Raw genomic sequence first — 26327 nt, 5'->3', positions numbered from 1 at the left:
CCAGCAGGAAAGTCCTCATTTGGAGTAGGTGTCATTGTAGCAGATATCGGGTATAGTGAAAAGACCAGCCGATAGTCATGGGGCTCTGGCAGTCTCGACAGACCTGAATTTTCAGTGCAGATACTTAAAATCTTAAGAACTTTCCCTTCTTGACATGTCATGGAAAAATTTTCACCAGGACTTAACACTGCAGACAGATGTAGAACTATGTGAACAGTTGGAGAAATGAGGGCTCCACTCCTTATATTCTGTATCTGAAGGCCCTTCAGACAACAGGGTTGTCACTGGAGAATTCCTCTTCACTTTTGAGAAGAATTTGCTTTCTGTCAAAATTAAAATCATGGTGTACCATTCTGATGTGAAGCCGTATTTCCCACCCTAGATGGTGTTCTTTAAATGTCAGCACTTCAGACGTATGTCTTCTTGGTGAACAAATGACACAACTTGTGGAGACTGTGATTGGCCACTTCATGAAAACTTTACATTTGAGGTAGCACCTTTGTGTGGAAACACAGAGATGAGCATCCTTCCCAGTCCCCAAAGTGTGCTACCATACTTAAGGAACACAAAATCCAGAAACTTAAAGTCTCTGATCATCTCTCATATTTTGAAACTCAGAGAAAGTACTCTACTGTGGCCAGGTCATTGGCATTACCTCAAGTATTTACTCCCTCCGTTCTCCCAATGTCGACCTCTGGTAGTCTTGCAAATAAATCGAGCCTTGGAGCAGATATACTCCCTCCTCTGGTGGTTTCTGCAGCACCATCTTCTAGGTCCTAGACTCCATGCATCTGGCTGTAGAAGCAGCATGCTCCTCCAATGTCTACTGATAACATTGTTCCCTTTAGGGAAACCTCTACCTGGAAATCTACAGATCAGCTACCCAAACACCAGCCAGTGACTGAGGTAGCCGTGGACTGTGGGTCTCAGAGTTGCCTGATCTTCTTCAGTTTCTAACTGCACAGTGGATCAGCTTTCTCAAGAGTCCCAACCTTCTAAAATAGTTAAGGAGAAAAATTAGAAATCTCAGCAGAAAGCTACTCTGGTGTCCATATAAATGCCAGATCTCCCAGTGCCGTTGGAATCTGAACTATAATCGTTGATGTTGTTCCACCCATAATGGTGAGAGACATGATCGTGGGATGTGACATGCTCTCTAGGTCCCTTCACACCTAACCAGGACACTCTTGCTCTGCATTCTGTGGGAACAATACTGGCCCTGAGAGAACATCTGGAGGCTTCTGTGCATTGATTTGCACAGATGTCATTGTGAGTGGATATCCCTCTATACCACACTGGAAGCAATAGCATTGCAAGCGCAAATTATCTCAGCAATCACCATTTGTAACATTTATTTACTCTCAGGCAGGGTATTTACTTAACATGAGGTGGTCACTTAAATCTCTCAATTCTCCCTCACTTGGGCATTTCAATGTGCACCACCCTCTGTGGTGAGGAATACAGTGTTGTCTGGTAGGTACATACAACTTCATTCCGACTCCAAATTGTCTCATCAATGATGACACTGCTACCGACATTGTTGGCACCTATGATACCTTTTCGGCTGTCAACATTACAGTCTCTTCTCCCAGTCTTGTGACCTTGCAACAATGGTCTCTATGCAATGATTTTTGACAGTGATCACGTTTGGTGATCTTGTTATTTCCTTGGTATCACCAAATGTACCACTTGCCATGTTGGGCTCTCAGAATGGGTACCTGGCATTTGTTTACCTCTACCATCATCTTCGTCTTCTCTTCACTAGTTTTCATTGAAAAATTATGGAAAATGCATCTGATGTGATCACCTATGCTGCTGGAAATGCTATCTCCCTTTCTACTGGGGGCTGGTACCATACTCAACCAGAGACATTGCAACAGCTATTCAGGACTGTTGTAAGGCCCTGCATCCTCTACATTTACAGCTAACTCTTCATCTATACTCTGCAAACCACTTTGAACTGTATAGCACAGGGTACATCCCATTGTACCAGTTATAAGAGTCTCTTCCCTTTCCATGCAAATATGGAGGAAGACAGTTCAAACCCGTGAGGCCATCATGATTTAGGTTTTCTGTGGTTTCCCTTCTCTGAAGGGTAGCACAAATGGTAAAAACTCGTGTCATCTGCAAAAAAGTACTAGTGAAAGGTCTTTCACATGAATAAGGAACAGTAGAGGACCCAAAATTGAACCCTGTGGGACTCCCTTTGTAATAACTCCCCATTCAATAGAATTTACCACCCTCCCAACATTATTTGTGGTACTCAGCACAACTTTTTGCTTTCTGCTCGTTAAGTATGATTCAAACCAGCTGTGTGTATAGCCTTCAATTCCATAAAACCTGAGTTTTTCTAAGAGTGCGACATGATCCACACAGTCAAATGCCTTGGAAAGATCACAGAAATTACCAACTGGCAATAATTTGTTATTGAGGGCTTGGGTTTTGTGGGGTAAATGTGTAGATAGCATTCTCAGTTGAGTAACCCTTCCGAAATCCGAACTGTGACATGCTGAGTAAATTATTTTCACTTAAATGTGAGACTACTCTTAAATACATAACTTTTTCGAATATTTTAGAAAATGAAGTCAACAGTGAGATTGGTCTATAATTATTTAAGTCACTCTTGTCCCCTCTCTTATAAAGAGGTTTGACAATTGCGTATTTCAATCTGTCTGAAAAAATTTCCTGTGCCAGCGAAGCGTTACATATATCACTAAGGACTCCACGTATTAAATTAGAACAACACTTCAGAATTCTCTTAGAGACTCCATCAACACCACATGAGCTCTTGTTTTTCAGTATATTTATAATTCCCTTAATTTCAGTGGGGGATGTCTGTGCTATTTCTAAAGGCCTAAAGTCCTGAGGAATGACAGTTTGACATATTTTTTTGCTTCTTCAACTGGACCCTTTATCACTATTTTTTCTGCTACATTTAGAAAGTGATTGTTAAAAATACTTGCAACTTGTGAATCATCACTCACATCATCATCATTTAACTTTATTGCCTGTCCATATATTTCCCTCTTCCTCTTACACAATATCTTAATTCCCTTAGTAATCCATGACTTACTTGCCTTTGTAATGGCTTTTTTGGATAACATTTCAGAAAAGCAACTCTCAAATATTGAGACAAATTTACAGTGAAATAAATTGAATTTGGCATCAACATCGTTTTCTGTGTATACTTCATCCCATTCTACCTCTTCTCTGTACCCTGTTCGCATCAATAAGCCTCCCTGCCTTGTATGAACCAGCCTGAAGCCTGTAAGGTGCTATATGTGTTATTTCCATTAACTGTGCATCATGATCATATAGCCCATTGACAACTGGGTACATATTAATTGTTTCTGCCTGAGCACTGTCTATGAAAATGTTAGTGATAAGTGACCTACTATCCTGCTGCACGCGAGTTGGGAAATTTACAACAGACACTAGATTGAAACAACCAAACAAAGATTCTAGCTCATTTTTCCTATCTATATCTTTTAAGAAATCTACATTACAATCACCACAAACCGCCAACTGCTTCTTTTTGTCTGACAGGTAGCTCAATAATGCCTCTAGATTTTTCATGAATAGCTGAAAGTTACCTTGAGGGTATCTGTAGATTGTTGCAATTACTGTTGTTGTTGTGGTCTTCAGTCCTGAGACTGGTTTGATGCAGCTCTCCATGCTACTCTATCCTGTGCAAGCTTCTTCATCTCCCACTACATACTGCAGCCTACATCCTTCTGAATCTGCTTAGTGTATTCATCTCTTGGTCTCCCTCTACGATTTTTACTCTCCACGCTGCCCTCCAGTACTAAATTGGTGATCCCTTGATGCCTCAGAACATGTCCTATCAACCGATCCCTTCTTCTGGTCAAGTTGTGCCACAAACTCCTCTTCTCCCCAGTTCTATTCAATACTTCCTCATTAGTTATGTGATCTAAGCATCTAATCTTCAGAATTCTTCTGTAGCACCACATTTCGAAAGCATCTATTCTCTTCTTGTCTAAACGGTTTATCATCCATGTTCCACTTCCGTACATGGCTACACCCCATACAAATACTTTCAGAAACGACTTCCTGACACTTAAATCTATACTTGATGTTAACAAATTTCTCTTCTTCAGAAACGCTTTCTTTGCCATTGCCAGTCAACATTTTATATCCTCTCTACTTCGATCATCATCAGTTATTTTGCTCCCTAAATAGCAAAACTCCATTACTACTTTAAACGTCTCACTTCCTAATCCAATTCCCTCAGCATCACCCGACTTAATTCGACTACATTCCATTATCCTTGTTTTGCTTTTGTTGATGTTCATCTTATACCCTCCTTTCAAGACACTGTCCATTCCGTTCAACTGCTTTTCCAAGTCCTTTGCTGTCTCTCACAGAATTACAATGTCATCGGCGAAGCTCAAAGTTTTTATTTCTTCTCCATGGATTTTAATACCTACTCCGAACTTTTCTTTTGTTTCCTTTACTGCTTGCTCAAAATACAGATTAAATAGTATCGGGGAGAGGCTACAACCCTGTCTCACTCACTTCTCAACCACTGCTTCCCTTCTATATTACAATATTCTATTACTATAGAAGTATATTGTAGTAGCAACTTACAATCACGTGCTTCAAGGATCTGATCTACACAAAAACTATTTGTTTCAATATTTTTTACTTTGTGTCTAGTTTTTATATAAGTAGCAACTCCTCCTCTTTCCATGTTGACTTTACATCAATAAGCTGCTAATCTGTTATCCCCTAAATTTAACTTCTCCATCCCTATGGTTACATGATAGAGACACAAAACATCTATACCTTCAGAATTTACCCCACTTTCTAGGCATACAAGAAGCTCATCTATCTTATTTTTCAATCCTCTAATGTTCTGATGAAACACACAAATTTTATTTCTTTGAATACTGCTACAGACATTATGGCACTGTTCTGTTTTAATCTCTTTCAGTACTCTCTGTCTGTAACCTGACTGTAACCTAAAAAATCTGTCCCTCTGACTCCAGTAATCACAGGTATTTTGTCTTGTTTGGATGCACCCCCCCCCCCCCCCCCCTACATTTTCTGCAAGAAGATCAACTAACCTATCCTCCCCCCTCCTTATTCAGGTGCAGGCCACAACTAGTGTAACCCCACCTCCCAATTGCATCAACAGGCACAGCACAGATATGAGATTTAATGTCTGCCAACAGTAACCCCCCCCCCCCCCCCAAGCTTTCTGTTAACACGGTAGTCAGCTGTATTAACCCAGGGCTGCTCATGGTGCTGCAAAACATCCACAAAGCCCACAAGAGTGTGAGCTGTTGCTGCTCGTATTACATCCAGGTCACACCTAATACTATAGTCCGAATTGCTAGCCATACTGTTTCCTGCTCCTCCTACAGTAAGAACATGGTCCTCACAATCAAAATCTTTGCGCAGGGTCCCTAGGTTTTCTGTAACCTGGCTAAGCTTAGCACTAGGTTTCACAATGCTTGTGACCTGGTACTCGACTCCTAACCTATCCTGTAGCAACTGGCCTACACCTCTCCCATGACTGCTACCTAACATCGGGACTCTTTTCTTTCTGCTTGACTTTACTCCCAGCCTAGCATTAAAATTGTTACTAAGAGGCCACTGCGCCCTACTTTGCTCAAAAACTGTTTGAGGCTCTTCTACTTCAGGTAACGAATCAAACTGATTGTTCACTGGAATCTGAAAAGTGATTTCTGGGGTTTTCTCCTTCTGACTACGACTTGTTACTTGTTCCCAGCTCCCATTGTCTCTTTCCCCCTTCAACCTGTCTAATTCGAAGTACACCATTTCTAGTTCAGCCTGAAGGACACAAATCTTTTTTACCTGTTTCACAATTTTCCTGTCACGGCTACATGATCTACAACTCCATTTTCGACCCTCATCTGGCACTATAACAGCTTCCCTGCTACAATCCCCCCAGTGAAACACTAACCCACAATCCTGACATTTCACTCCCGTGCTCGCTAATCTACGACATCATCCACATTTGTCACACGTGATGGCAGATTAAGCAATATAAATTACACTACAAACAAACAACACAAATACAAACAATACAAATTTCACTACAAACAATTCCACTACACCAATTAATAATTAGTAGAAATTAAATTAGCTTCCGGTGAGATAAACAGAGAACTTCTTTTTTCATACAAGGGGCATCAATGCCCAAATGCTTGGGTGAATTTGTCAGTTGTAAGTGTTTCATTCCTTGAGTAACCAGACCACAAATTGGGACCGATCTATTTCAAGGACCTAAAGTTTGTCATCCCCATTACCATTTTGCTTTTGTTCCTGTTGTTTCATTAGGAGTATCAGGGTGCTACCATAATTTACACTGAGGGCTCTAAAACCATGGATAGAACAAGATATCCTTTCAAAACTCCCACTGGTCTGGATCGGTGTTGCAAGGAACGTGCGTTTTTTTTTTGCAGAGTAACAGAGCCCTACATTTTATTAAACAGACGCCCCCTGGACCGTGTTTTAATTTATAGGGACTCAGTGAGCAGTGTTCAGGATATTCATTGGTGTAACTCTTACCACTCTGTAATTTCTGTTATTTAGTCTTATATCTGACCTTAGTTGTACTATGTGCTCAGTGTCCCAGTTCATGATGATAACCCAAGAAATGAACTGAATACTGTTTGCCTAGAGAAGCCATTACTCACCTAACATCCACTTTGATGATCCCAGGTGTGGATTTGCAGGTGCAAATCAGATCTCTCTGGTGGGCTACTGGCCCCTCTAATAAACTCAATGCTCACATGGAAATTGGTTTCTATTTCAGCTCTAGCATTTTAAAAAGTTCTTGTGGTGGGGGCGGGGTGAGGTGACCAGGATTAGTGTCTCCCGCCACGTACTAAGCCTACCTCCTCTGCCAGATACCATGGTCATCCCTCTTTTACTTTGTTTTAATTACTTTTATCTGTCATGCTTTATTATACTTTTTTTAAAGTGTGTCCTATCATATAGCACTCTGATGAAGACAAAATCTTAAGGATTCCTTAGCCTTGGTGCTATTAGATGATATTGATGAATAATTGAACAGGTTTTTATGTTTCCACAAAGAGAGTTGGTCCTATTCCCACCTTTAACATTTAATTGTCCTGGATCGAGGAAAGGATGATTGTGGGAGGGATGCCTCCTGCATTCTGTGCCCTAGAGACACTTAACTATACCCATCCACTTCCGACCTCATTATTTCTCTCACTTTATTTTATTATGGTCATTTCTACTGGTATTACATTTTTAGCCTTTTCACTTTGTCTTACAGATCTCCTAGTTGGAAGGAGTTATTTATTCTATTACTTTCTTACCCTGTATCAGGTTGGTGGGGGTCAGAAAAATGGGAGGTGCCTCTCATCTCATGCTGAGAGTTGGGGAACCGTTTTCTACTCTCTGATCTGCAGACTGGCCCACCCCATGTATACTTTTACCTTTCTTTAAATTATTCCTGATCTCTGGCATCAACATTGCTTTCAGTACCTTGATTTTACCACTTGTGCATACTATCATTTCAAAATCAATTTCTGACTGACATAACTAACTTAGGATGAGCTCAGCTGCTGCTGAGCCACAACCCTCGTTTCGAACTACCCACCTGCAATAGGCTCAAGAAAGATATTGTTTGCATTGCACTTGTGTGGTCTTTACCACATATATCAGTTTGAACTGACATTGCAGATAGTATATACTAAGGAGATTGTGTATGAGTAGCCAAAGAGATTTGTTGAAAAACATCAACTGGCAAACACTTAAGACAGATGCCTGATATTCCTGAAAACATATTTCAGAAAATTCCAAAGGCACGTTTCAAGTTGTAATATAGGAACATTCTTCAGCCCTCTGTATATCACTCCCATAGAGACACTGAAGATAAATTGAGAATAGTACATGCTCGCACGGTATAGTGGAGTGTATTACCCTGTGACATTGAGTGCACTGCTCATCACTATGAAAAGTGGATGTTGTTGAGGTTTAATCGCTTTTGGTCACTACTAAATGGAATGTGTAAATAACTGTGTACATAGCCTACAGCATGGAAAATAAAACTAAAAGTTAAGACACTGTTAAAACAGCAAAAAAGTCTGCATAAAAAACTGGAGTATAATTCATACCAAGTAAATCTCCAATACTTCACCATAGTATCATTCACTGAGTTTATTGTTTTTCATGCTGTAATGCTGTGTTCCCTATTTTCCTTCTTGTTTTGAAAATTTATTCGTTAGGTGAATCTGCTCTCTGTCCAAAGGCTGCCTTTAACACCTTAGTACTATCAAAGACATGATGCTATTAGTTTTTGTGTGTTTGCTCTCCTCTGACCTTTGAACTGACTGACCCAGCCAGCTATAGTGGGACCTGCCATTTAACACAGACTCCAAAAAATGATGCAGCTTGGAATTTTTCACAATAACACAGCATTACCAAAGGTGAGAGGAGCAATAAATGGCAGAAAGAAACCCTAGGTTTGGATTTGTAGCCAGACACTTACCCTCCTAGCCATGAATTTTTTATTGTGTAGTGGAGTAATGATACCTCCATAGAATGTTGTCCTTTTTTTTTCTTTGAAATTATTCTTTTAGCCTTCTCAAGTGGGGGGGGGGGGGGGGGGGGGGAGTTTCTGTAGAAGCCGATGTGCATGATGCATCTATACGGTTAGAAGCTCCTACCTACAAACCTTGGATAGAGGGCTTATTAAATTTCTGCTCCTTTATGAGCACACTGCTGATGGTTTATCAATGGATTCTTCATTGCGAATACAATATGTTCCTTTTTAGTTTAGTAAAAAACTACCATGCTCTTAAGATTTTGTGCTAATATTCAAAATGCAGGGATTTTATAAAGCTAGCTCTGTGTACATTGTACTTCAAGGGATCAAAGAATGAAACATAAGCTGCAAATGTTTTCCATCTCATTGTGCGTAAGTTGTGATAAATATCTTGCTGGTTGAAGAACTGCCATCAAAACTGTGAAATTCTCAAGTCATTGTCTGAGTGAAGGCAATCATGTTAGATTTAATATCTGTCTCCTTGTTTTCTGAACACTCTGGAGAACTCCCACTAGCACGTATGTGTAATTGAAATTTTTAATTTTTTCCTTACTCTTACATGTTATGATCACCAACTCCTCACAAAATTGTCTAAGTGGCAGATGAAGACAGTACGTGGACTAGCACTGGCAGGCTTTCACAGTATCTATTATGCTTGTATGCATAGGCAGTTCACAAGCTTGGACAGTATTCGGAAGCTGGCAAAGGACAACAGTTGACCAAATGTCTGCTTGTGAAATTCATACTCATATTGCTCTCTGAGATCCATATGTTTTCTGCCGCATGGTGCAACCGGTATATAACTGAAGAAGTGTTCACGTAAATATAAGATGTTTCTCATGGTGGAACAGAGATTTCCAAACACATAGGATGAAGGAAGACAATTCCCATGGATAATTAGTGCATGCTTTGAATACATATTACTGTGCCTCATGCTCAGTATATGAAGGAAACAAAAGAAGCTATAATATTTTGTGTAATAAAATTTAGTCTCTGCCACACACCTTTAGTGATTCACCACGTTTGGCTGTGTATGTAAACTCAGACCATGTTCACCATGAGAAGCAGCCACTGTTGACTTTCTGTCATTGCTTAGCAAGGTTTGAAAATGGGGGAAATAATTCATGCTTAATCTCTAATGGGATGATGCTGTAAGGGACAGAGTTATTCTGGTCCCCCTGCGTGCTCCACAATGAGAGTGTGCTTTTCCTTCAAGAGATTTAACTAACTTTAAATATGTATGTTTGCTATACAGATGATGCAGACCACAATGGAAGGTCCTGAAGTTACTTTCCTCTTCCAATTTGGGCTTGTTAGAGATACAGTAACTACACCTGCTGGTTCATTAGGACTGAAGACATTGAAGGACTTAGCGAGTGACTTCATCAACAAAAAGGTAATGCTTTGGTGAATTGTGCAATACCTAAACATTGAAGTGTTTTATGAGTACATATTGAGTAGATTCACGTCTCATTCGTTACTTGAAGATAGGAAGTGACCACAGTTACGTAACAGAAACACGGAGGTGAAAACCAGTTTTCATTTTTCCATTGAAGTGATTGCATTTTCATGCAATAAAGTAGAAAATGAAAGAAGGAAAAATGGGGCTGGGCACAGGCGGAGGCTACATCTACGATTGGAAGACACGTAAGCAATAATAAGAGAGTTGTTTGTTTTATAGAATGCGCCAACAGCAGACCTAGCATTCATAGAAACTTTGTGTGATCATTGTACTTGTGACTTGAAGCCACCGAAACCAAATGTATTTAGCACTGTTCATTACTACATCTAGGGCATTATAATACCAGACTTAATAAAATGTTTGGTATCAACACCAATTCTTAAAATTGTATACCTCTGTAACATCAGAATAAAAGTATCAAAACAGACAGTATCAAAAGATAGCGATTACTTTTTGTGTATGTTTTAGCTGTTCTGTGACAAAGAGGACTTACATAGAACACTGATGAAATATGGAAATTAAACTGCGTCAGCATGAACCATGTTAAGATTACAGTGTATAATGTATAAGTACACATACTGTTGTGCAAATTCTCATTGGAGTTGTGCGCTGTGATAAATCATAACCAAATGAGTGATCTTATGTTGAAGCTTACCAATTCCTTAGTACTAAAGAAGTAAACAATAGCTTGTGCCACCCACCCTGACACAATTCCTCAGCAGATACACCAAACATAAACAGTCACTTGTGTTGCGTCCATGCCTTTCTGTGTCTTCGTCTTGCGAGTGTTGAGAAATGCTGGATCTCCCTCCCCCTCCCCTTTACCTCCTTGAAATGATTGAGATGTGTACCTACCTGTGCAGAAGAGATTTTGCTACAGGAAGATGATTTGCATCTTCCCTATATTCAGTTCACATAAATGTGAAAACACTTTTTAAAATTGTTCCAAGGTAATGGGTACATACTCTTCTTCTTCTTCTTCTTCTTCTTCTTCAGAGTCAAGGAGTGGGTGTTGGCCTATTCCAAAACCAAAGGAAGTTAATAAAACTGTTGTTTCCCCTCTTTTCACTGCCCATCCTGTATCTTGAGATGTAATGCTCACCACAGCAGGCATTAAGGAGGTATTCTTTTCATGTGTCCATACCATATTGTTATTTTTTTCTTATTTTTTGATTTTGTAGTGTCTAATACCTTTCTTTCATTGTTGTTTTTATGTCTTACTGTGGTCTTACATCTTCACTCAGCACTCTTTTAGTGCTAGTCCAAGAAGTAACTCAGAAACCACATCTAAGCTACTTCAATTATTCATTCATCTCCTTTTCTTAGGCTCCAGTTTTCACTACCATACATAAGAGAAGGCTTTGCCTCCATGTTCTGCAGTCTTAGTGTTACCTCTTTCGTCACAGTTCTACCAAGATGCCTTTTTATACAACTATTTATAGCATTAGGTTTTTGTGTATTTTGAGTCAGCTTGAGTTAATTTTGTATATTGATATCTCTGTACCAATATATTTGAACAGATATACCTTTTTTATTTATTGTTTATCTCTATTTTCGCTCTGATTATGTATTTGCCTTCCATTGCTATCAGTTTTGTTTTATTTACTGATATAACCATTTGATAAGTTTATAAAATTTCATTAAGTTTAAAAACTTTTTCTTGTAAAGTGCTTTCACTCTCTGCTAGAACAACTTGGTCATCTGCAAATCAAATAGCGACAGTAAGTTTTTTCCTTCCGAGGGCCATCTTTTGGTGGTTTTTAGAATTCCACTCTTATGCAACTTTGTTGATACATATCAAAAAGGATTAGTGAGGCTCACGTATTTGTTTTAGTCCCTGGTTTACCATCAATGACTCTTCATTTATACTAATTGTAGTGTACAAAACATGCCAACATAACTCTCACATGATGCGTCGCTGCCAAATAACATGCCTCGATGGAATGTGGACCATACACAGAAAGAACTGCTGTAGTATAATACAGAAAGTATCTGAAAGAAATATGCAATGAGATGAACAGAAATCATACTTTTATTCAAAGACAATAATTACGCTGAAGTCACTGTGATTTATGATGGTTCCCTGGACATTACAAAAGGTGGGACATTGTTCTTAATATCATGCATGATCACCACAGATACTGATGGCTGCTGTGCAATGTGGTCCCTTGCTGACCACAAAGTTGGTAAGAAGTTCTTATGGTAGGGCGTTCCATCACCAACACTTTACAACCGCTGGATGGTCGTTGGTGCATTTGGACGTCTTGCAGTACATCTCCCCAATGCATCCTACACATGATCGATGGAATTTAAATTGTGGGAGTTGGTGGGTCAGTCCATTCACTGAATATTCTCTCGTTCCAAGAGCTGCACCATCTGTGCAGTTCAGTGTTGTCGGACATTGTCATGCATAAAAATGAAAAGATGCATATGGGGAAGGAGTATAGTGTCACAATAACGTTGACTAGTGGGTGTAACGTGTTAACATCTTCAAAGATATGGAAGTCAATACATAAATGCAACATTATGCCTCCCCACAGCATACCACCTGGACCCCCAAAACAATCGCCAGTGTTCCTGGGTGCAGTATGTACCCTGACATGGCGAGAGGTGGGAACAAGTAATGCACATTGGAACATTATTAAACAGAGTCATTTTGGTTGCCCTGATGTTGCAGTGACAGGGCATAATGTTGCATGGGTGTGACATGGGGAGAGGTGGGAACAAGTAATGCACATTGGAACATTATTAAACAGAGTCATTTTGGTTGCCCTGGTGTTGCAGTGGCAGGGCATAATGTTGCATGGGTGTACTGACCTCCAAATCTTTGAACATGTTCCATTCGCCAGTCAATATTATTTTGACACAGTACGCCTTCCCATGTGTGTCATTTCAGGGATTCATTTGGTCTGAGTTGATTTCTATGGATGGCAGTGTGTGACCGCATCGAACTGCACAGGTGGAGCAGCTCTTGGAATGAGAGGATATTTAGCTAATGGACTGGCATGCCTGTTCCCTTGACTTAAATCCTGTTGAGCTCATGTGGGATCTGCTGGGGAGATGTATTGCAGCAGGTCCACGTGCGCCGACGACCACCCAGCGGTTGTTAACCACGCTGCTGGAGGAATGGGACATCTTACCACAACTACTCCATACCAACCTTGTTGTCGGCACTGGAGCACATTGCAGAGCATGCATTGCCATTTGTGGTGTTCACACACTCTATCATGAGCCAGTCTCGCTTTTAGTAAAGTCCAGGAGATCGTCATAAATCACAGTGAGTTCAGTGTAATCATATTCTTTGAATAAAAGTGTAATTTTTGTGTTTCGCTGTGTATTTCTTTCAGCTACCCTTGGTACTGTACTGTAACAGTTCATTCTATATATGGCCCAAATTTCGTCAAGGTGTGTTACTCACAGTGACACATCATGTGAAAGTTATCGGCACCCTGAAGTTTAGCATACCAGTGTACTTAATATGACTGGATTTGTATGTCATTTTAACTATGATGTTTGTTTCCTGTATACTGTATAGATACTGCATAAATGTTGTTTATTATTAGGTAATAGTTAGAATGTTACAATTTTCCTGTAGACTATCTGATACCCAAGATACTGGTACTATCAGATTTCTTTTGATACTATGAAATTGTTGAATCTTTTGTATTTACCCGATACTATAGGTATTGGAACAAAAATATTGATATTTTCTCATATCAGTAATAATGGAACATCCGTAGATACAGCTTCAGTATTGCTCTGAATTTACTGCAAAATATAGCCACTTTGTGGTGTGCACGAAGTCCATGTATAGGTGGTTGCAAAAATATATGTAACACCAGTCTTCATGGCATACTAGAGGATTGCATTAATTCAACTGACAACCTGTTACTCTGTTGTCTGCGAAATGGAAAATGGCTGCAGTTTATCTTGACAAGCCCACAATCCATTGTTGGCACTTCTCAGAGTTTACTGCTTTGTGAGCATGGTTTTATCAGTTCCAAACCCATTTGCTTAGGAAATAGCCTTCTTGACATATCCAGTCCTGTGTGTTCTTTTTATACTACAAATACATTTATACCAGAAATGCTCAAAATAGCATAAAATGTGCACAGTGGCTAGCGTCTTGTATGCCTTCAGCATTATATTCTGAACGCTTGAAGTCAGCCACATCAACTCCACTCTTTGTTGAATTATAGAACATAATAATCTCTGGTTTCAGCAAATTACACATTTATTCTTATATTCTGAAACAATGGCGTCCGCCAAAATATAGTAACCTTTCATCTGGTGTTAAGGTTATCCCCTTGTTGTGTAATGCCTTGTGCAGTTTTTTGTGCATCCCCCCATGGCATCAAGTACAGGGGCCAAATTATCACTTTTTTACATTCCTCTTTTGTGTGAGTATTATCTAGTGTAACACATCTCAAAACAAAATGAAATCTTTGCAGTGACATACTTGGAAGGAAGAGTTCTGTTCCTGTGCTACAAATGTTCCAAAATTCTTCTATATTCATTCTGCATCTGTGGAGAATGCCAGAAATGTACAAAAGGCCCAAAAATACCTTGAACTCCTCTTTTTCTTTCCAAGTTTCATGTAGTATTTGGGTCATTTTTATAAAGAGGTTTTATTTTATCTGTGTGTGTATTTGTGCTCTATATTATCAAATTGAGCAAATAATTGTTAGTGAACAGATTCCAGATCTTGGCAATGATGTTAACATTTCTGGTTTCCCCACTGACACCAGGCCAATGCATAATTGTATTCAGAGATCTGGCACAGACATTTTCATTGCGAACATTTTGTCAGCCACTTAGTTCTTCCGTCTCTCAACAAATAGCAAGATGATGATTCACTGGAAGAGGAGCCAGAACCAACTGCAAATACCTTGACAGAGAATTTAGATTAGTGTTAGTGAGTGTACTTGCACTTAAGACAGGAATAATATTATCTTCCTGTATTGTGATCACTTTCAAGAAAAAAATTAGGATCTACATACAAATCGTTACCCTCCTCTAATAACAGTTTTTCAACTTTTTTCTCACTTGGTGAATGTTGCCAAGCCATTTTGAAGCAGTTTCATTTCTCTCAGTTAATACAACAAGAAAAGTGCATTAGCAGAAAAAGCTCACATGAACGGGTGGGGTGGATCTCTCAGACCCAGAATATGTGTTTTCCCATGTGAGCAATCAACTGGTGAACAAAGAGGAATGATGAAATGAGCAGTGGTCTCTAGGAATGTTAACTGAAAGCTACAGTGAACAGCTTACTCATAAAAAGTGTACTCATGCAGATATTTTTAAAACAAAATCTACCTTTGGCGCAGAGGCCCACCGTGTCCGTTCTGCATTGGTAATTATTGCATCATAGGCAGCTTCATAAACCTTGTGAATAGCACTTGTGGAACCACTTCAAGAATGAGAGATTCCTGCATACATCCCAGAGCGGTTGGCAGTTGGCTCTGTGGATGCCTTCAAGTCACTGTATTTATCAGTTGGTGGGAGTTTTGGTTTCTGGTGGTTTTCTTAGCAGTTCTGCAGTAAAAATACATAAATAATGTCCAAGATGCGAAACAATTAAACAAAATAGAAATGTTGCTGTGCAAGAGGTAACTTAGGTAGTGAGGAATAGTACAAATGAGTGAAGCATGACATAGGAACTCTGTGGACTTCGTTTTTGATGATTTACAATACCGGAAGGAAGAATACAACAGAAATAATTTCATAACTAGTGAGAAGGACTTATATTTTATTTTTAATCTTCATTCTTTAAGATTATCATCAAAAGAACAGTGTTCAGCATAGCTCAGGCTGCAGCTCTGTGTTAATAAAACCATGCAGAGTATAATTTGGGCCATGATTTTCTCGACGTGCAAGCCATCTATCACTAAAAAACTGATTTATTTTGTGTGGGAACAATGTACGGTCATCTCGTGACTTGTTCCTTGAGTGTTGCTACCTTCTGTTGTCATTTCTAGAATGATTTCGAAAGAAACATATGTGAATATAACAGCTGCTGTAGTGAATGGCTGAGCCAAAATGATCGCATTGACATAATTTCTTGTGTGTACCCATTAGGTTTCACAGTTTGCTGTAATTCTGTCACAAATAAGCCATTTTTTTTGGGTGAGCAAGAAGTTTGGAAGCTCAAGAGGAAGAAATAGGCTTGGACTTCTTTCATGGACAGATAATTTTACCTTCTGCCATCATTATTTTAAAATTTGTGATCTCTCAAAAACCTAAAGTAAGTAGGAAAAATAAATCTTGAAGTTTGGCCCTTTATTAATATGTATTATTCCTGAAGATATACCAATTAATATATGCCAGTGCTTTAAATAATGGCATAAATGGCCAGTTTTGTAATCTCCATTTAATTACTCAGTCCATCGTCCTCCAGTGAACTGTTATTTGCTAAGTTCATAGTGACTCCTTATTTGGTAAAACAAAGCTACCAGTGCTGTAACTTGTGAGTGTCTGCAGACTTTGATTTGCCCCACAAGCACTTAAAAGAGATCAAAGCCACTTTCTTACCAGGTGAGCTTATATTAACATGCCTACTTCGCCTATTTGACAGAAAGTACTCAGCTGTGCCATCTGCACGATATGACACTGTTTTGCTAGTACTGGGGTACCTGGCCACTATTCAAAATCTGTGCAGTGCCTGAGTGCCAAAACAGAAACACTGTGGGTGGCGCTGCAATCATTGCATAGGTTGCTATCGTGCAGGGCACAGTCTCGGGCTCACAGTAATTGTAACTGACAAGAATGATGCACAAACAGGACACCTATGGAACACCAATTGCAATGATGTGTGAAGAATGTTGTATAATAGAATCCTATCATTGTTGTTGTTGTTGTTGTTGTTGTTGTGGTCTTCAGTCCTGAGACTGGTTTGATGCAGCTCTCCGTGCTACCCTATCCTGTGCAAGCTTCTTCATCTCCCAGTACTTACTGCAACCTACATCCTTCTGAATCTGCTTAGTGTATTCATCTCTTGGTCTCCCTCTACAATTTTTACTCTCCACGCTGCCCTCCAATGCTAAATTTGTGATCCCTTGATGCCTCAGAACATGTCCTACTAACCGGTCCCTTCTTTTTGTCAAGTTGTGCCACAAACTCCTCTTCTCCCCAATTCTATTCAATACTTCATCATTAGTTTCATGATCTACCCATCTAATCTTCAGCATTCTTCTGTAGCACCACATTTCGAAAGCTTCTATTCTCTTCTTGTCCAAACTATTTATCATCCATGTTTCACTTCCATACATGGCTACACTCCATACAAATACTTTCAGAAATGACTTCCTGACACTTAAATCTATACTCGATGTTAACAAATTTCTCTTCTTCAGAAACGCTTTCCTTGCCATTGCCAGTCAACATTTTATATCCTCTCTACTTCGATCATCATTAGTTATTTTGCTCCCCAAATAACAAAACTCCTTTACTACTTTAAGTGTCTCGTTTCTTAATCTAATTCCTTCAGTATCACCCGACTTAATTCGACTACATTCCATTATCCTCGTTTTGCTTTTGTTGGTGTTCATCTTATACCCTCCTTTCAAGACACCGTCCATTCCGTTCAACTGCTCTTCCAAGTCCTTTGCTGTCTCTGATAGAATTACAATGTCATCGGCAAACCTCAAAGTTTTTACTTCTTCTCCAAGGATTTTAATACCTACTCCGAATTTTTCTTTTATTTCCTTTACTGCTTGCTCAATATACAGATTGAATAACATCGGGGAGCAGCTACAACCCTGTCTCACTCTCTTCTCAACCACTGCTTCCCTTTCATGCCCCTCGACTCTTAGAACTGCCATATGGTTTCTGTACAAATTGTAAACAGCCTTTCTCTCCCTGTATTTTACCCCTGCCACCTTTAGAATTTGAAAGAGAGTATTTCAGTCAACATTGTCAAAGGCTTTCTCTAAGTCTACAAATGCTAGAAACTTAGGTTTGCCTTTACTTAATCTTTCTTCTAAGATGAGTCGTAAGGTCAGTATTGCCTCACGTGTTCCAATATTTCCACGCAATCCAAACTGATCTTCCCCGAGGTCGGCTTCTACCAGTTTTTCCATTCGTCTGTAAAGAATTCGTGTTAGTATTTTGCAGCTGTGACTTATTAAACTGATAGTTCGGTTATTTTTACATCTGTCAACACCTACTTTCTTTGAGATTGGAATTATTATATTCTTCTTGAAGTCTGAGGGAATTTCGCCTGTCTCATACAGCTTGCTCACCTATCATTAAGTTTCACTAAACAGCCAAGGAAGCAATCATCTGACATCCACATTCTTGTATAAGGTGTGGATCACCTATACCTTGTCCTTTAATAATGAGTCCACTCTGCTCAATATCTCCCAGCATTGATGAGAGAATAATTCTCAGGCATGTGGTTGAAACTTGGTGTTCAATGGATGCAGTATTTTGGTAAGTGATGACATTGCCACGAGGTACGATGATTAATTTACTGCCAACAAGTTAGTGTAGGGCTTTGCTCTCCAACTTGATTCTTCCTCCCACTCACTTCTAGTGGTCTTTGTCAGCTCCAGTACTGCTTTGTCAAAGGTTTGGACTACGGACTCATTCAGTGCACAACATGTATGTGATGGATCTTTCCCTGTAGTAAAGCCAGTTCATTGTAGTTGCAGGGGAACTATCCTCAACTTTTAATTAACTCAAACATACATCCCAAGATCTTGCTAACATTATAACCCCTGTCATGATTGTTTAACTTGTCATTTATTCATATATTTGTTGTTTCTTCTGTGAATACTTTCTACAGTTGTAATCCATGCTGTGTACGGCTGAGAGATAATGTTCTATGTTGCAAACTTGTTTGGTTGTAGGAATTGAGTGTGTGCTGCTGGTGTTCATGTTAGGGGTCGTAAATTGCGTGCATGATATTTCTTTTCCCATACTCCTGTAGGAAAATATAGATAATTGTTTGTTGAAAAACAATCAAACATTACTCTCTCAAAAAATTAGCTTCGCTTTGGTTCTTATATGTTTCTGTTATTTAATTCCACAGTGCTTTGTCTGCATTGAACATCTATTCTTGTGTATAAGCACCAAATTTTTTCAATACACTTGTTTATCTGTACAGTTTCCTGACCATGGTCTGACTTGCCTTGGTGAAAGGCTGCTGCTGTTCCGCCATGACCACAGTTCTGCCAACATCTTACAGTTGGTAAACTCGGCAGCAGAAATTATTGATGAAACACTGGTGGAAATTGTTTTGACAGGTAACTGCTCCACGTTTATCCACTTTAAAATAGTGGCATTTCATGCAGTAATTCTAATTAAATGGGAGTATTGCTGAGAAAAAGATTTTAAACTACTCTTTGCTGTTGTAAGTAATTATATGATTAGTCTGAGAACACCAGTTTTGTTTCTGTCGGAGCTTGGTGGTAATAAGTCACTGCTTTGCACTTAATGGCGGAGCTGTTATGTTTTGGGCAGAACCGTCTACAGTTCTCAAACATCTACATAATTACTTTATACATGCTGTATCTTGTTGAACTCCATGGCAGTTATTTAGTTAAGAATTGTTGATGGACAATGCAACCAGCCCCTGTTATCTTTTAAAAGCTTTGTGTGACTGCCATGACCAATTTTGGTCTATCATGCATGAATGATACCTTGTAACCAGTCAAGGCAGTGAAATAAGGCTTTTTAAAATTATTCATCGACAATCTTAACATGATGTATCTAGGCATATGACTACACTCATTCGCTGCAGTTTTTATCGTTTCAGTTACTAATTTTAGTTTGCAATACACATTTTATACTGTTTTTAATCATCTGATGTATTACCTACACTGATGAGCCAGAACATTATGATCACTACCCACAACAAGGTTGTATGCTGCCTGGTGATGCTGAGGGCACATAACGTGATAAGAGAAAGATATGAGCATAGCAGAGATGAACGGGGAATCAATCTAGCAATGACAAGTGGCGCAAATGCAGAAATCTTCCAATTTAAGCAACTTTGACAAAAGCCAGATTGTTGTGTCCCAGTACCTGGGAGCGAGCATCTTGAAAATGGTGAAGATGGTTGCGTGTTTACATGCCACTGTCATGAGCATCTGTGGTAAATGATTGAAGAATGCTGAAACCACGAGTAGGTGACAAGACGTTGGATGTCCATACCTCATCACAGAACATATGGATTGGAGGGTTGCCTGCTCTCTAAAGAAGGATAGGCTGCAATCCATGGTAGATCTGATGACGGAGTACAGTGCTGGATCAGGCACAAGTGTTTTGGAGCATGCTGGCATCCAGGTGAACGGCTGCTCACTATGAGCGCAGGCCGATGGGAGCAGTATTATGTTACGGGGAGTATTCAACTGGACGTCCATAGAACCTGCAGTAGTAATCGAAGGCACCTTGACTAGCTGTGGACCGTGTGAACATTATTAGGGAGTTCCTACAACCCGTTATGCTTTGATGTCTTCCCCAACAGCAATGGCATCTTTCAGCAGGATAACTGTCCGTCTCACAAGGCCAGAATTGTGTTGCAATGGTTTGAGGAACATGATAGTGAACTCACGGTGATGTCTTGGCCATCAAATTCTGAAATCTATATCCGATGAATCTCAGCTGGGATGCTACTGGGTGCCAGTTCTGCACCCATAAACCAAACGCCCATAAATTACGTAAGTGTATGACCTCTGCATGTGTGGCCTCTGCATTGGCATCTGGGTGCCACAAACCTTTAGAAAACCTCTGAAGTTCTTGTTGAATCCATGGCATGCAGAATCACTGCTGAATTATGTTCCAGAGGTGGGCCAACACGCTTTGAAGTTGGCTGTGATAATGTTTTGGCTTATCAGTATAAGTTATGCACTGATAAAATGGAAGCTTTTAAATGAACCAAGTGAGAATTTTGGTTGTAAATGAGAGGTTTTTGAGAGAAGGAATTAATGCAATGCAAGTATTTATTTCTATTGTTCTTTTTGGACTGAAGTATTAATAAAATCTGTGCAGTATTTGTGGTGAATATGAGAGCAGCTGCTTAGTTATTCAAACTACCAGAATTATGAGAAAGCATTACCAAAAGATCAGATGTTTGGAACACTACCACTGCTATTTAAAAGGCAGCTTTTTGGAGAGTACTTTTATTTTGCCATTGGGTCTACTACTGCAGTTTTTAACTGTTTTACCATATACAGGGTTATTTATATGAATATCTGGAGTTTTAATGCTTTATAATATTTATTACATTAAACTTACAGTTATAAATGATATGTCAAATGAAAGAGCAACTCAAACAGTTGTGTTTGGCACCAGTGTGCATGCGAAGCGCGCATTGTTTCCGCTAGAACTTCACTGTACCCAAGTGCTGGATAGGCCACAAGGGGCCCAATGACAGGGCTTGCTTGCATGGCCTCCATGTTCACCCGACCTAACGCCATGCGATATTTTCCTTTGTGGCATCATCAAGGATCGTGTGTACATGCCTCCGCTACCAGCAGACCTCCATGAATTAAGAAACTGGATTGAAGCAGCTGTTGCTACAATCACTGAAGACACACTTATTAACGTTTGGGAAGAACTCAACTATAGACTTGATGTGTGCCGTGTGACAAATGGTGCTTACATTGAACATTTATAAGGTTCTTGGTAAAACTGTTTGACTTGCCCTTTCATTTGACATATCACATATAACTGTAATTTTAATATAATAAATATTATAAAGCGTTAAAACCTCGATATTCATTTATAAACACCTTATATTATGCATTGATTACGATTGTGAACTATTATGTGCTTCATACTTGTAGAGACATCAGAAAGTAGCTTACATGTGTTCTACACTAACACAGTTGTGCAATAAGAGTAGTGCATTGTCAGAAGAGAGTAGATTTTCGGGATTTTCTGCAGACACAGCTCTGCAGCAGCATGGATAACAGGTGTGTCACAGTGTGCTGGTGAAATGGTGAGGCAACTGGAAACCTACTCCAAAGTTGAAGTTCATGGGACATTACAATTCTTGTGGGCTAAACATTGAAAGTACACACAGATTCACTACGGAATTCTTGAAGTATTTGGACAAATGCAATGTCATGCCCAACCATAGCAAAATGGATCCATCAATTTGACCAAGGGCACACAGATGTAGGTGATTCTGATCAGTAAGAAAAGCTGTAGACATTAGCCACAGATGACAATATCTAGACAGCTGAGGAACTGATTCGTAACAGTGTCAGAGTTTCCAGTGATGAGGACATTCACCGAGCATTCTCAAATGGCTTTGTGAATCAGGAGCAGATTTGTATCATCAAGGTTGTGAATGATTGATTGAATGTTCTGCCCCTTGTTTGCATAGATTTGGTGAGCATGATGGAAAAATTTTGTTACTGATCTATCCACTTTGAAGTGTGGTGCAACATTCAGTAAAAGTTACTTGACCTGCCATAATAATGTGTGACTTACTAACAGTTAATTCCATGAAAGTGGAGTGGTAGCTCGGTTTGGAAACATCATGAAGAATTTGGGCTTGTGAAGGGAACCATCCTGCAGATAACACTGAACTGGTTCAGGGAAGTGGTTAAAAAGTTAAATACATGTGGCCAAGCGGGATTCAGCAGTCCTTTCAAGAGAAAAGTCAGTTTGTTACAGTTGATTCTGTATATTTTGAAAATTAATTAGCTGTTTGTAGTTATGGTTCATCAGCCTTGTCATACATAGTCTTATGGTTGGTGATTAAAACAGTAGTAATTTTAAATTTACAAATAAATTAATTGATAAACTTTGTGTATGATTCTATAATCCGAACAACGAAGCTGGCAAGGATATGAGCCATAGTCATATGTTTCTATATGTAGCATTAACAGAGTGAAGAAAGTGATTATTTATTGTATTTTGAGAAAAAGATATAAGTTAGGGAGATGATAGTAGAACTGAATGAATTTCAGAGTAACAGGGTTCTGAATCAACGGGATTCTTAATCATGTATGGTAGCATATACCAATAATCTCCCAATTTTTTAAAGAATCAAACTCACATGTGTGAAATAGCTTCAAATTTTTGATTACTTTACAAATGAGTTAATATTTTAAATATTTGACATTGAGTGTTTGTGCGAGGAAAAGTTTAGATATAGTTTGAAATTATATTTAAAGTTTGGTGGAAGGTGCCAACTGCTTTCATTATCAGACGCTGGATTGAGTATATTCTGGGTAATTTGCACAGTGTTTTATGAGAAAGCCAGTTCTTCATGCATCTCAATGTTTGACATAATTTCTCCTAAACCATGTGTCATGCAATGGTATAAGTTTGCAGGTACATTCAGTGCTGTATGTGGGCACTGTCTGGAAAATGTTGTAATGTAGCAAATTATTATGAGTTGTCATCTTGCATTGAAAGCTTATCTTGCCGTGGAGCCGGGAGGAGAGCAGATTTTGGTTCTCACACTGGCACAGCTGACGCTGGCTACTGAGCCAAGTGAGCTGTGTGCTTGGCTAATGCTGCGTGTAATACATTACACATAGCCTCTATGAATCTGGAGAAGTACTATTAAATATTAATTGATCTTGTTGATACCTTGTGGACTAAATTCTATGGTTAATACAGCCATATTGTTAAAATTTCAGGCCTCAGGCCTGTGAATCGAGATAGTCACTTGGGAACCGTCTTCTGGTAAACACATATGTTAAACCATGCTGATCAAACTACTACCAAAATGAAGAACTCGTAGCATTTGATTGGTTGTCGTGTCGATGAAAAGGGGCTAAATTATTGAGTATTTTGTTAAAGTTTGAGCTTTGTGAGTGATAAGCTAGAATTTTACTGCAGATGTCATGGAAAAATATGGGCCTTTTGCCAACTGCGTAATTGTATTGGAAAGCTCTGTACGTAGTGGGTAGTTGCAGACAGTGTTCTGTGGGTGTGTAAATAAGTATGTTAGTAATGCAATGTGTGTTGCCACAAGCAAGGTGTGTGGCTCATTGTGTAATAGTCTATGATTTGTTAACAATGTGTAATGATTCAGGTGAGGAAGCTGAATGCTGCCAAGATGTAGTCATTGTTCTCAATGTGTAAGTAATAGGTTTGAGTCTCAGCCACTCGGGGGCAGTTAAGTTACAGCAAGAAGTATTACCATAGTGTTACAGTCAAGTGTCCTTCTCATACAGTAGTTTTATTTTGTTTTGATTTCACAATGCCAGAGGCTGAGACTTGTCAGAAGTGGGTATTGGTTTGCGTCTTTGGGAAGCGCAGCGTTACTGAGCAAGGAATATGGCTCGGTATATAAGCATTAAAATAATGAAGTGTTAGGATAGTGATATGTTCAAGTGTCTTTGTTGCTTCAGTGTGTATGGTCGATAAAGGGTAATCATGTTGTGGTCAGTACCACAGGGGGTGGAATTTTCAATAACACAAGGAGCTACAACTGTAGCAGATGAAGTAGATAAACTAGCAGTTAAACAAGCAGACAAAACACAAAGTTGTCTAAGAGATACGAAGCGCTTTGGGATACGACCCCTAGGAGGCTCACCACCATTTGATGAGTATGTGCTTAGCTAACACAGGTCCCCAGCCTTTGCAGTGCTACTGTCTTTCCGTGCTGCATGTCAGTCCTCCTGCTATTCTTTTTCTCTTCCTTGGGGGGAATGTCTGGGATATTTTTTAGGAATGTGTTCTGAACTTTCGGTAACCTGACATCTTTCTTTCTTCATTCTCCATCTCCTGTCCATCCTCCACTTTGGTGTTTGAGGTTACTCTTTGTTTCTTGATTCTCCCTGTGTGCCCTTGAAGAAGATTGGCCCACACATCTACCACGTAACAGGTGAATGGGTAATGAGTAATTCCCAGCCCCGGATCAACAGGTAGGGTTCGCACATACCCTCTGGTATGGACCAGGCCCAGAGAGAGGTGGTTGCCTGAGTTGTTCCCATTTCAAATTGCCAATTCGTCCCTCTGTATGGCGTTCAGGAGGTGTGACTACTGAGGTGTGAACAATCACCAACTGTGGGTGAGCCAACCCCCCCCCCCCCCCCCCCAAGTTGGAAAGAGCTTGCCATTGGAGATGCTGGCAATTGTGGCAGATTTTCTCACTATCAGACAATCACCATCTCAATCTGTCTACTAAACATAAATGGAATGAGGCTAAAGATTCTAAGATTCTCCCAGTTGCTCCTCTGTTCCTTGAGCTGTCACGTACTGAAAGAGGTCAGTCCTTTGCTACAGTTAATCCACTTATCATTCAGAAAGGTGTTGATGCAATTTCCAGCCCAAAGAAATCCTGCTCTATTTTATGCAGTGGCACTTTGCTTTTGGAGACTAATTGTGATCCTCAAGCACAACAACTGCTTACAGCTTCGCTCCTCCACATTTATCCTGTTTGTTTCGAGGCCCATCGAACACTGAATTCTGCACATGATGTTACTTACACGAGGCTACTCGATGGACTGACTGAGGGAGAAATACAAATTTTCCTCTCTGATCAGGGCATCACTGCATTTGATTGGGTCATGAAAAAGGTTGACACATCATAAGTGCCTGCCGCACTCTTTTCCTCACGTTTGATAGAGTAGTGCTTCCATGAAAGATCAGTGCAGGCTGTGAAGTCATCACAGTTCGACCATACATTCCAAACCCGATGCATTGCTACCAGTGTCAAGATTACAACCCCCATTCGCATGTCCTGTTGGAACACAGCCAAATGTATTACTTGTGGTGGGGATGCTCAGGAGGGTGAGTGCACACCTCCTTCTCCCTACTGTATAAATTGCAGTGGCGACTGTGCAGCCTCATTCCAAGGATGTCCAGTGTATCTTGATCAGTGAGCCGTCCAGGATTTCCGGGTGAAGGTAAAAGTGCCTTGCCCTGTAACTCACAAGTTGTTAGCTAGTTGAAAGCCCTGCATATTACCATCTAGCACTTACAGAACTGTGCTTGCTACACCTTGCTCCACGAAGGAAACATCCACACAGACTTCCAATGTGAAATTCAGCACCACGGTTGTATAACTGTTCTGTGTCATTGTAGCATCCCTGTCTCCTCCTACTCCTCCTCCTCCTCCTCCTCCTCCTCCACCACCACCACCACCACCGCCACCACCACCACCACCACCACCACCTCCAGCTGTGCAACAAGCCCCAAATTTTCGCCTCTGAAGGTGAAATCACCTGCTACAGAACGGCAGGCCAGAAAGGACAGAAGGAATACTCCTGCAGAGACTTTCTATGTCCCTCCAGCTAATGAACATCTGAGTCTTCTTTCGCCAACTGCAAAGTTTCGAAGAAATCAATCGAAGGCAAACGGTCTTCTCCTTCGTCAACATGGAGATCC

The 26327-nt window shown here is 39.9% G+C and overlaps 1 protein-coding gene across 1 annotated transcript in view; it reads left to right on the top strand.

Annotated features, from left to right (window-relative positions):
* Nucleotides 1-26327, top strand: part of LOC126480210 (serine/threonine-protein kinase D1) — a 232288-nt gene that overhangs the window by 20850 nt on the left and 185111 nt on the right. The window contains exons 2-3 of the mRNA XM_050103847.1: nt 9822-9962; nt 19135-19273. Coding sequence (XP_049959804.1) covers nt 9822-9962; nt 19135-19273 — 280 coding nt within the window. The remainder of the gene's footprint in view (nt 1-9821; nt 9963-19134; nt 19274-26327) is intronic.

Source organism: Schistocerca serialis, chromosome 1, assembly GCF_023864345.2.
Source record: "Schistocerca serialis cubense isolate TAMUIC-IGC-003099 chromosome 1, iqSchSeri2.2, whole genome shotgun sequence".
In the NCBI taxonomy this organism is placed as follows: domain Eukaryota; kingdom Metazoa; phylum Arthropoda; class Insecta; order Orthoptera; family Acrididae; genus Schistocerca; species Schistocerca serialis.
This window is presented reverse-complemented; position numbering and strand designations above follow the sequence as displayed.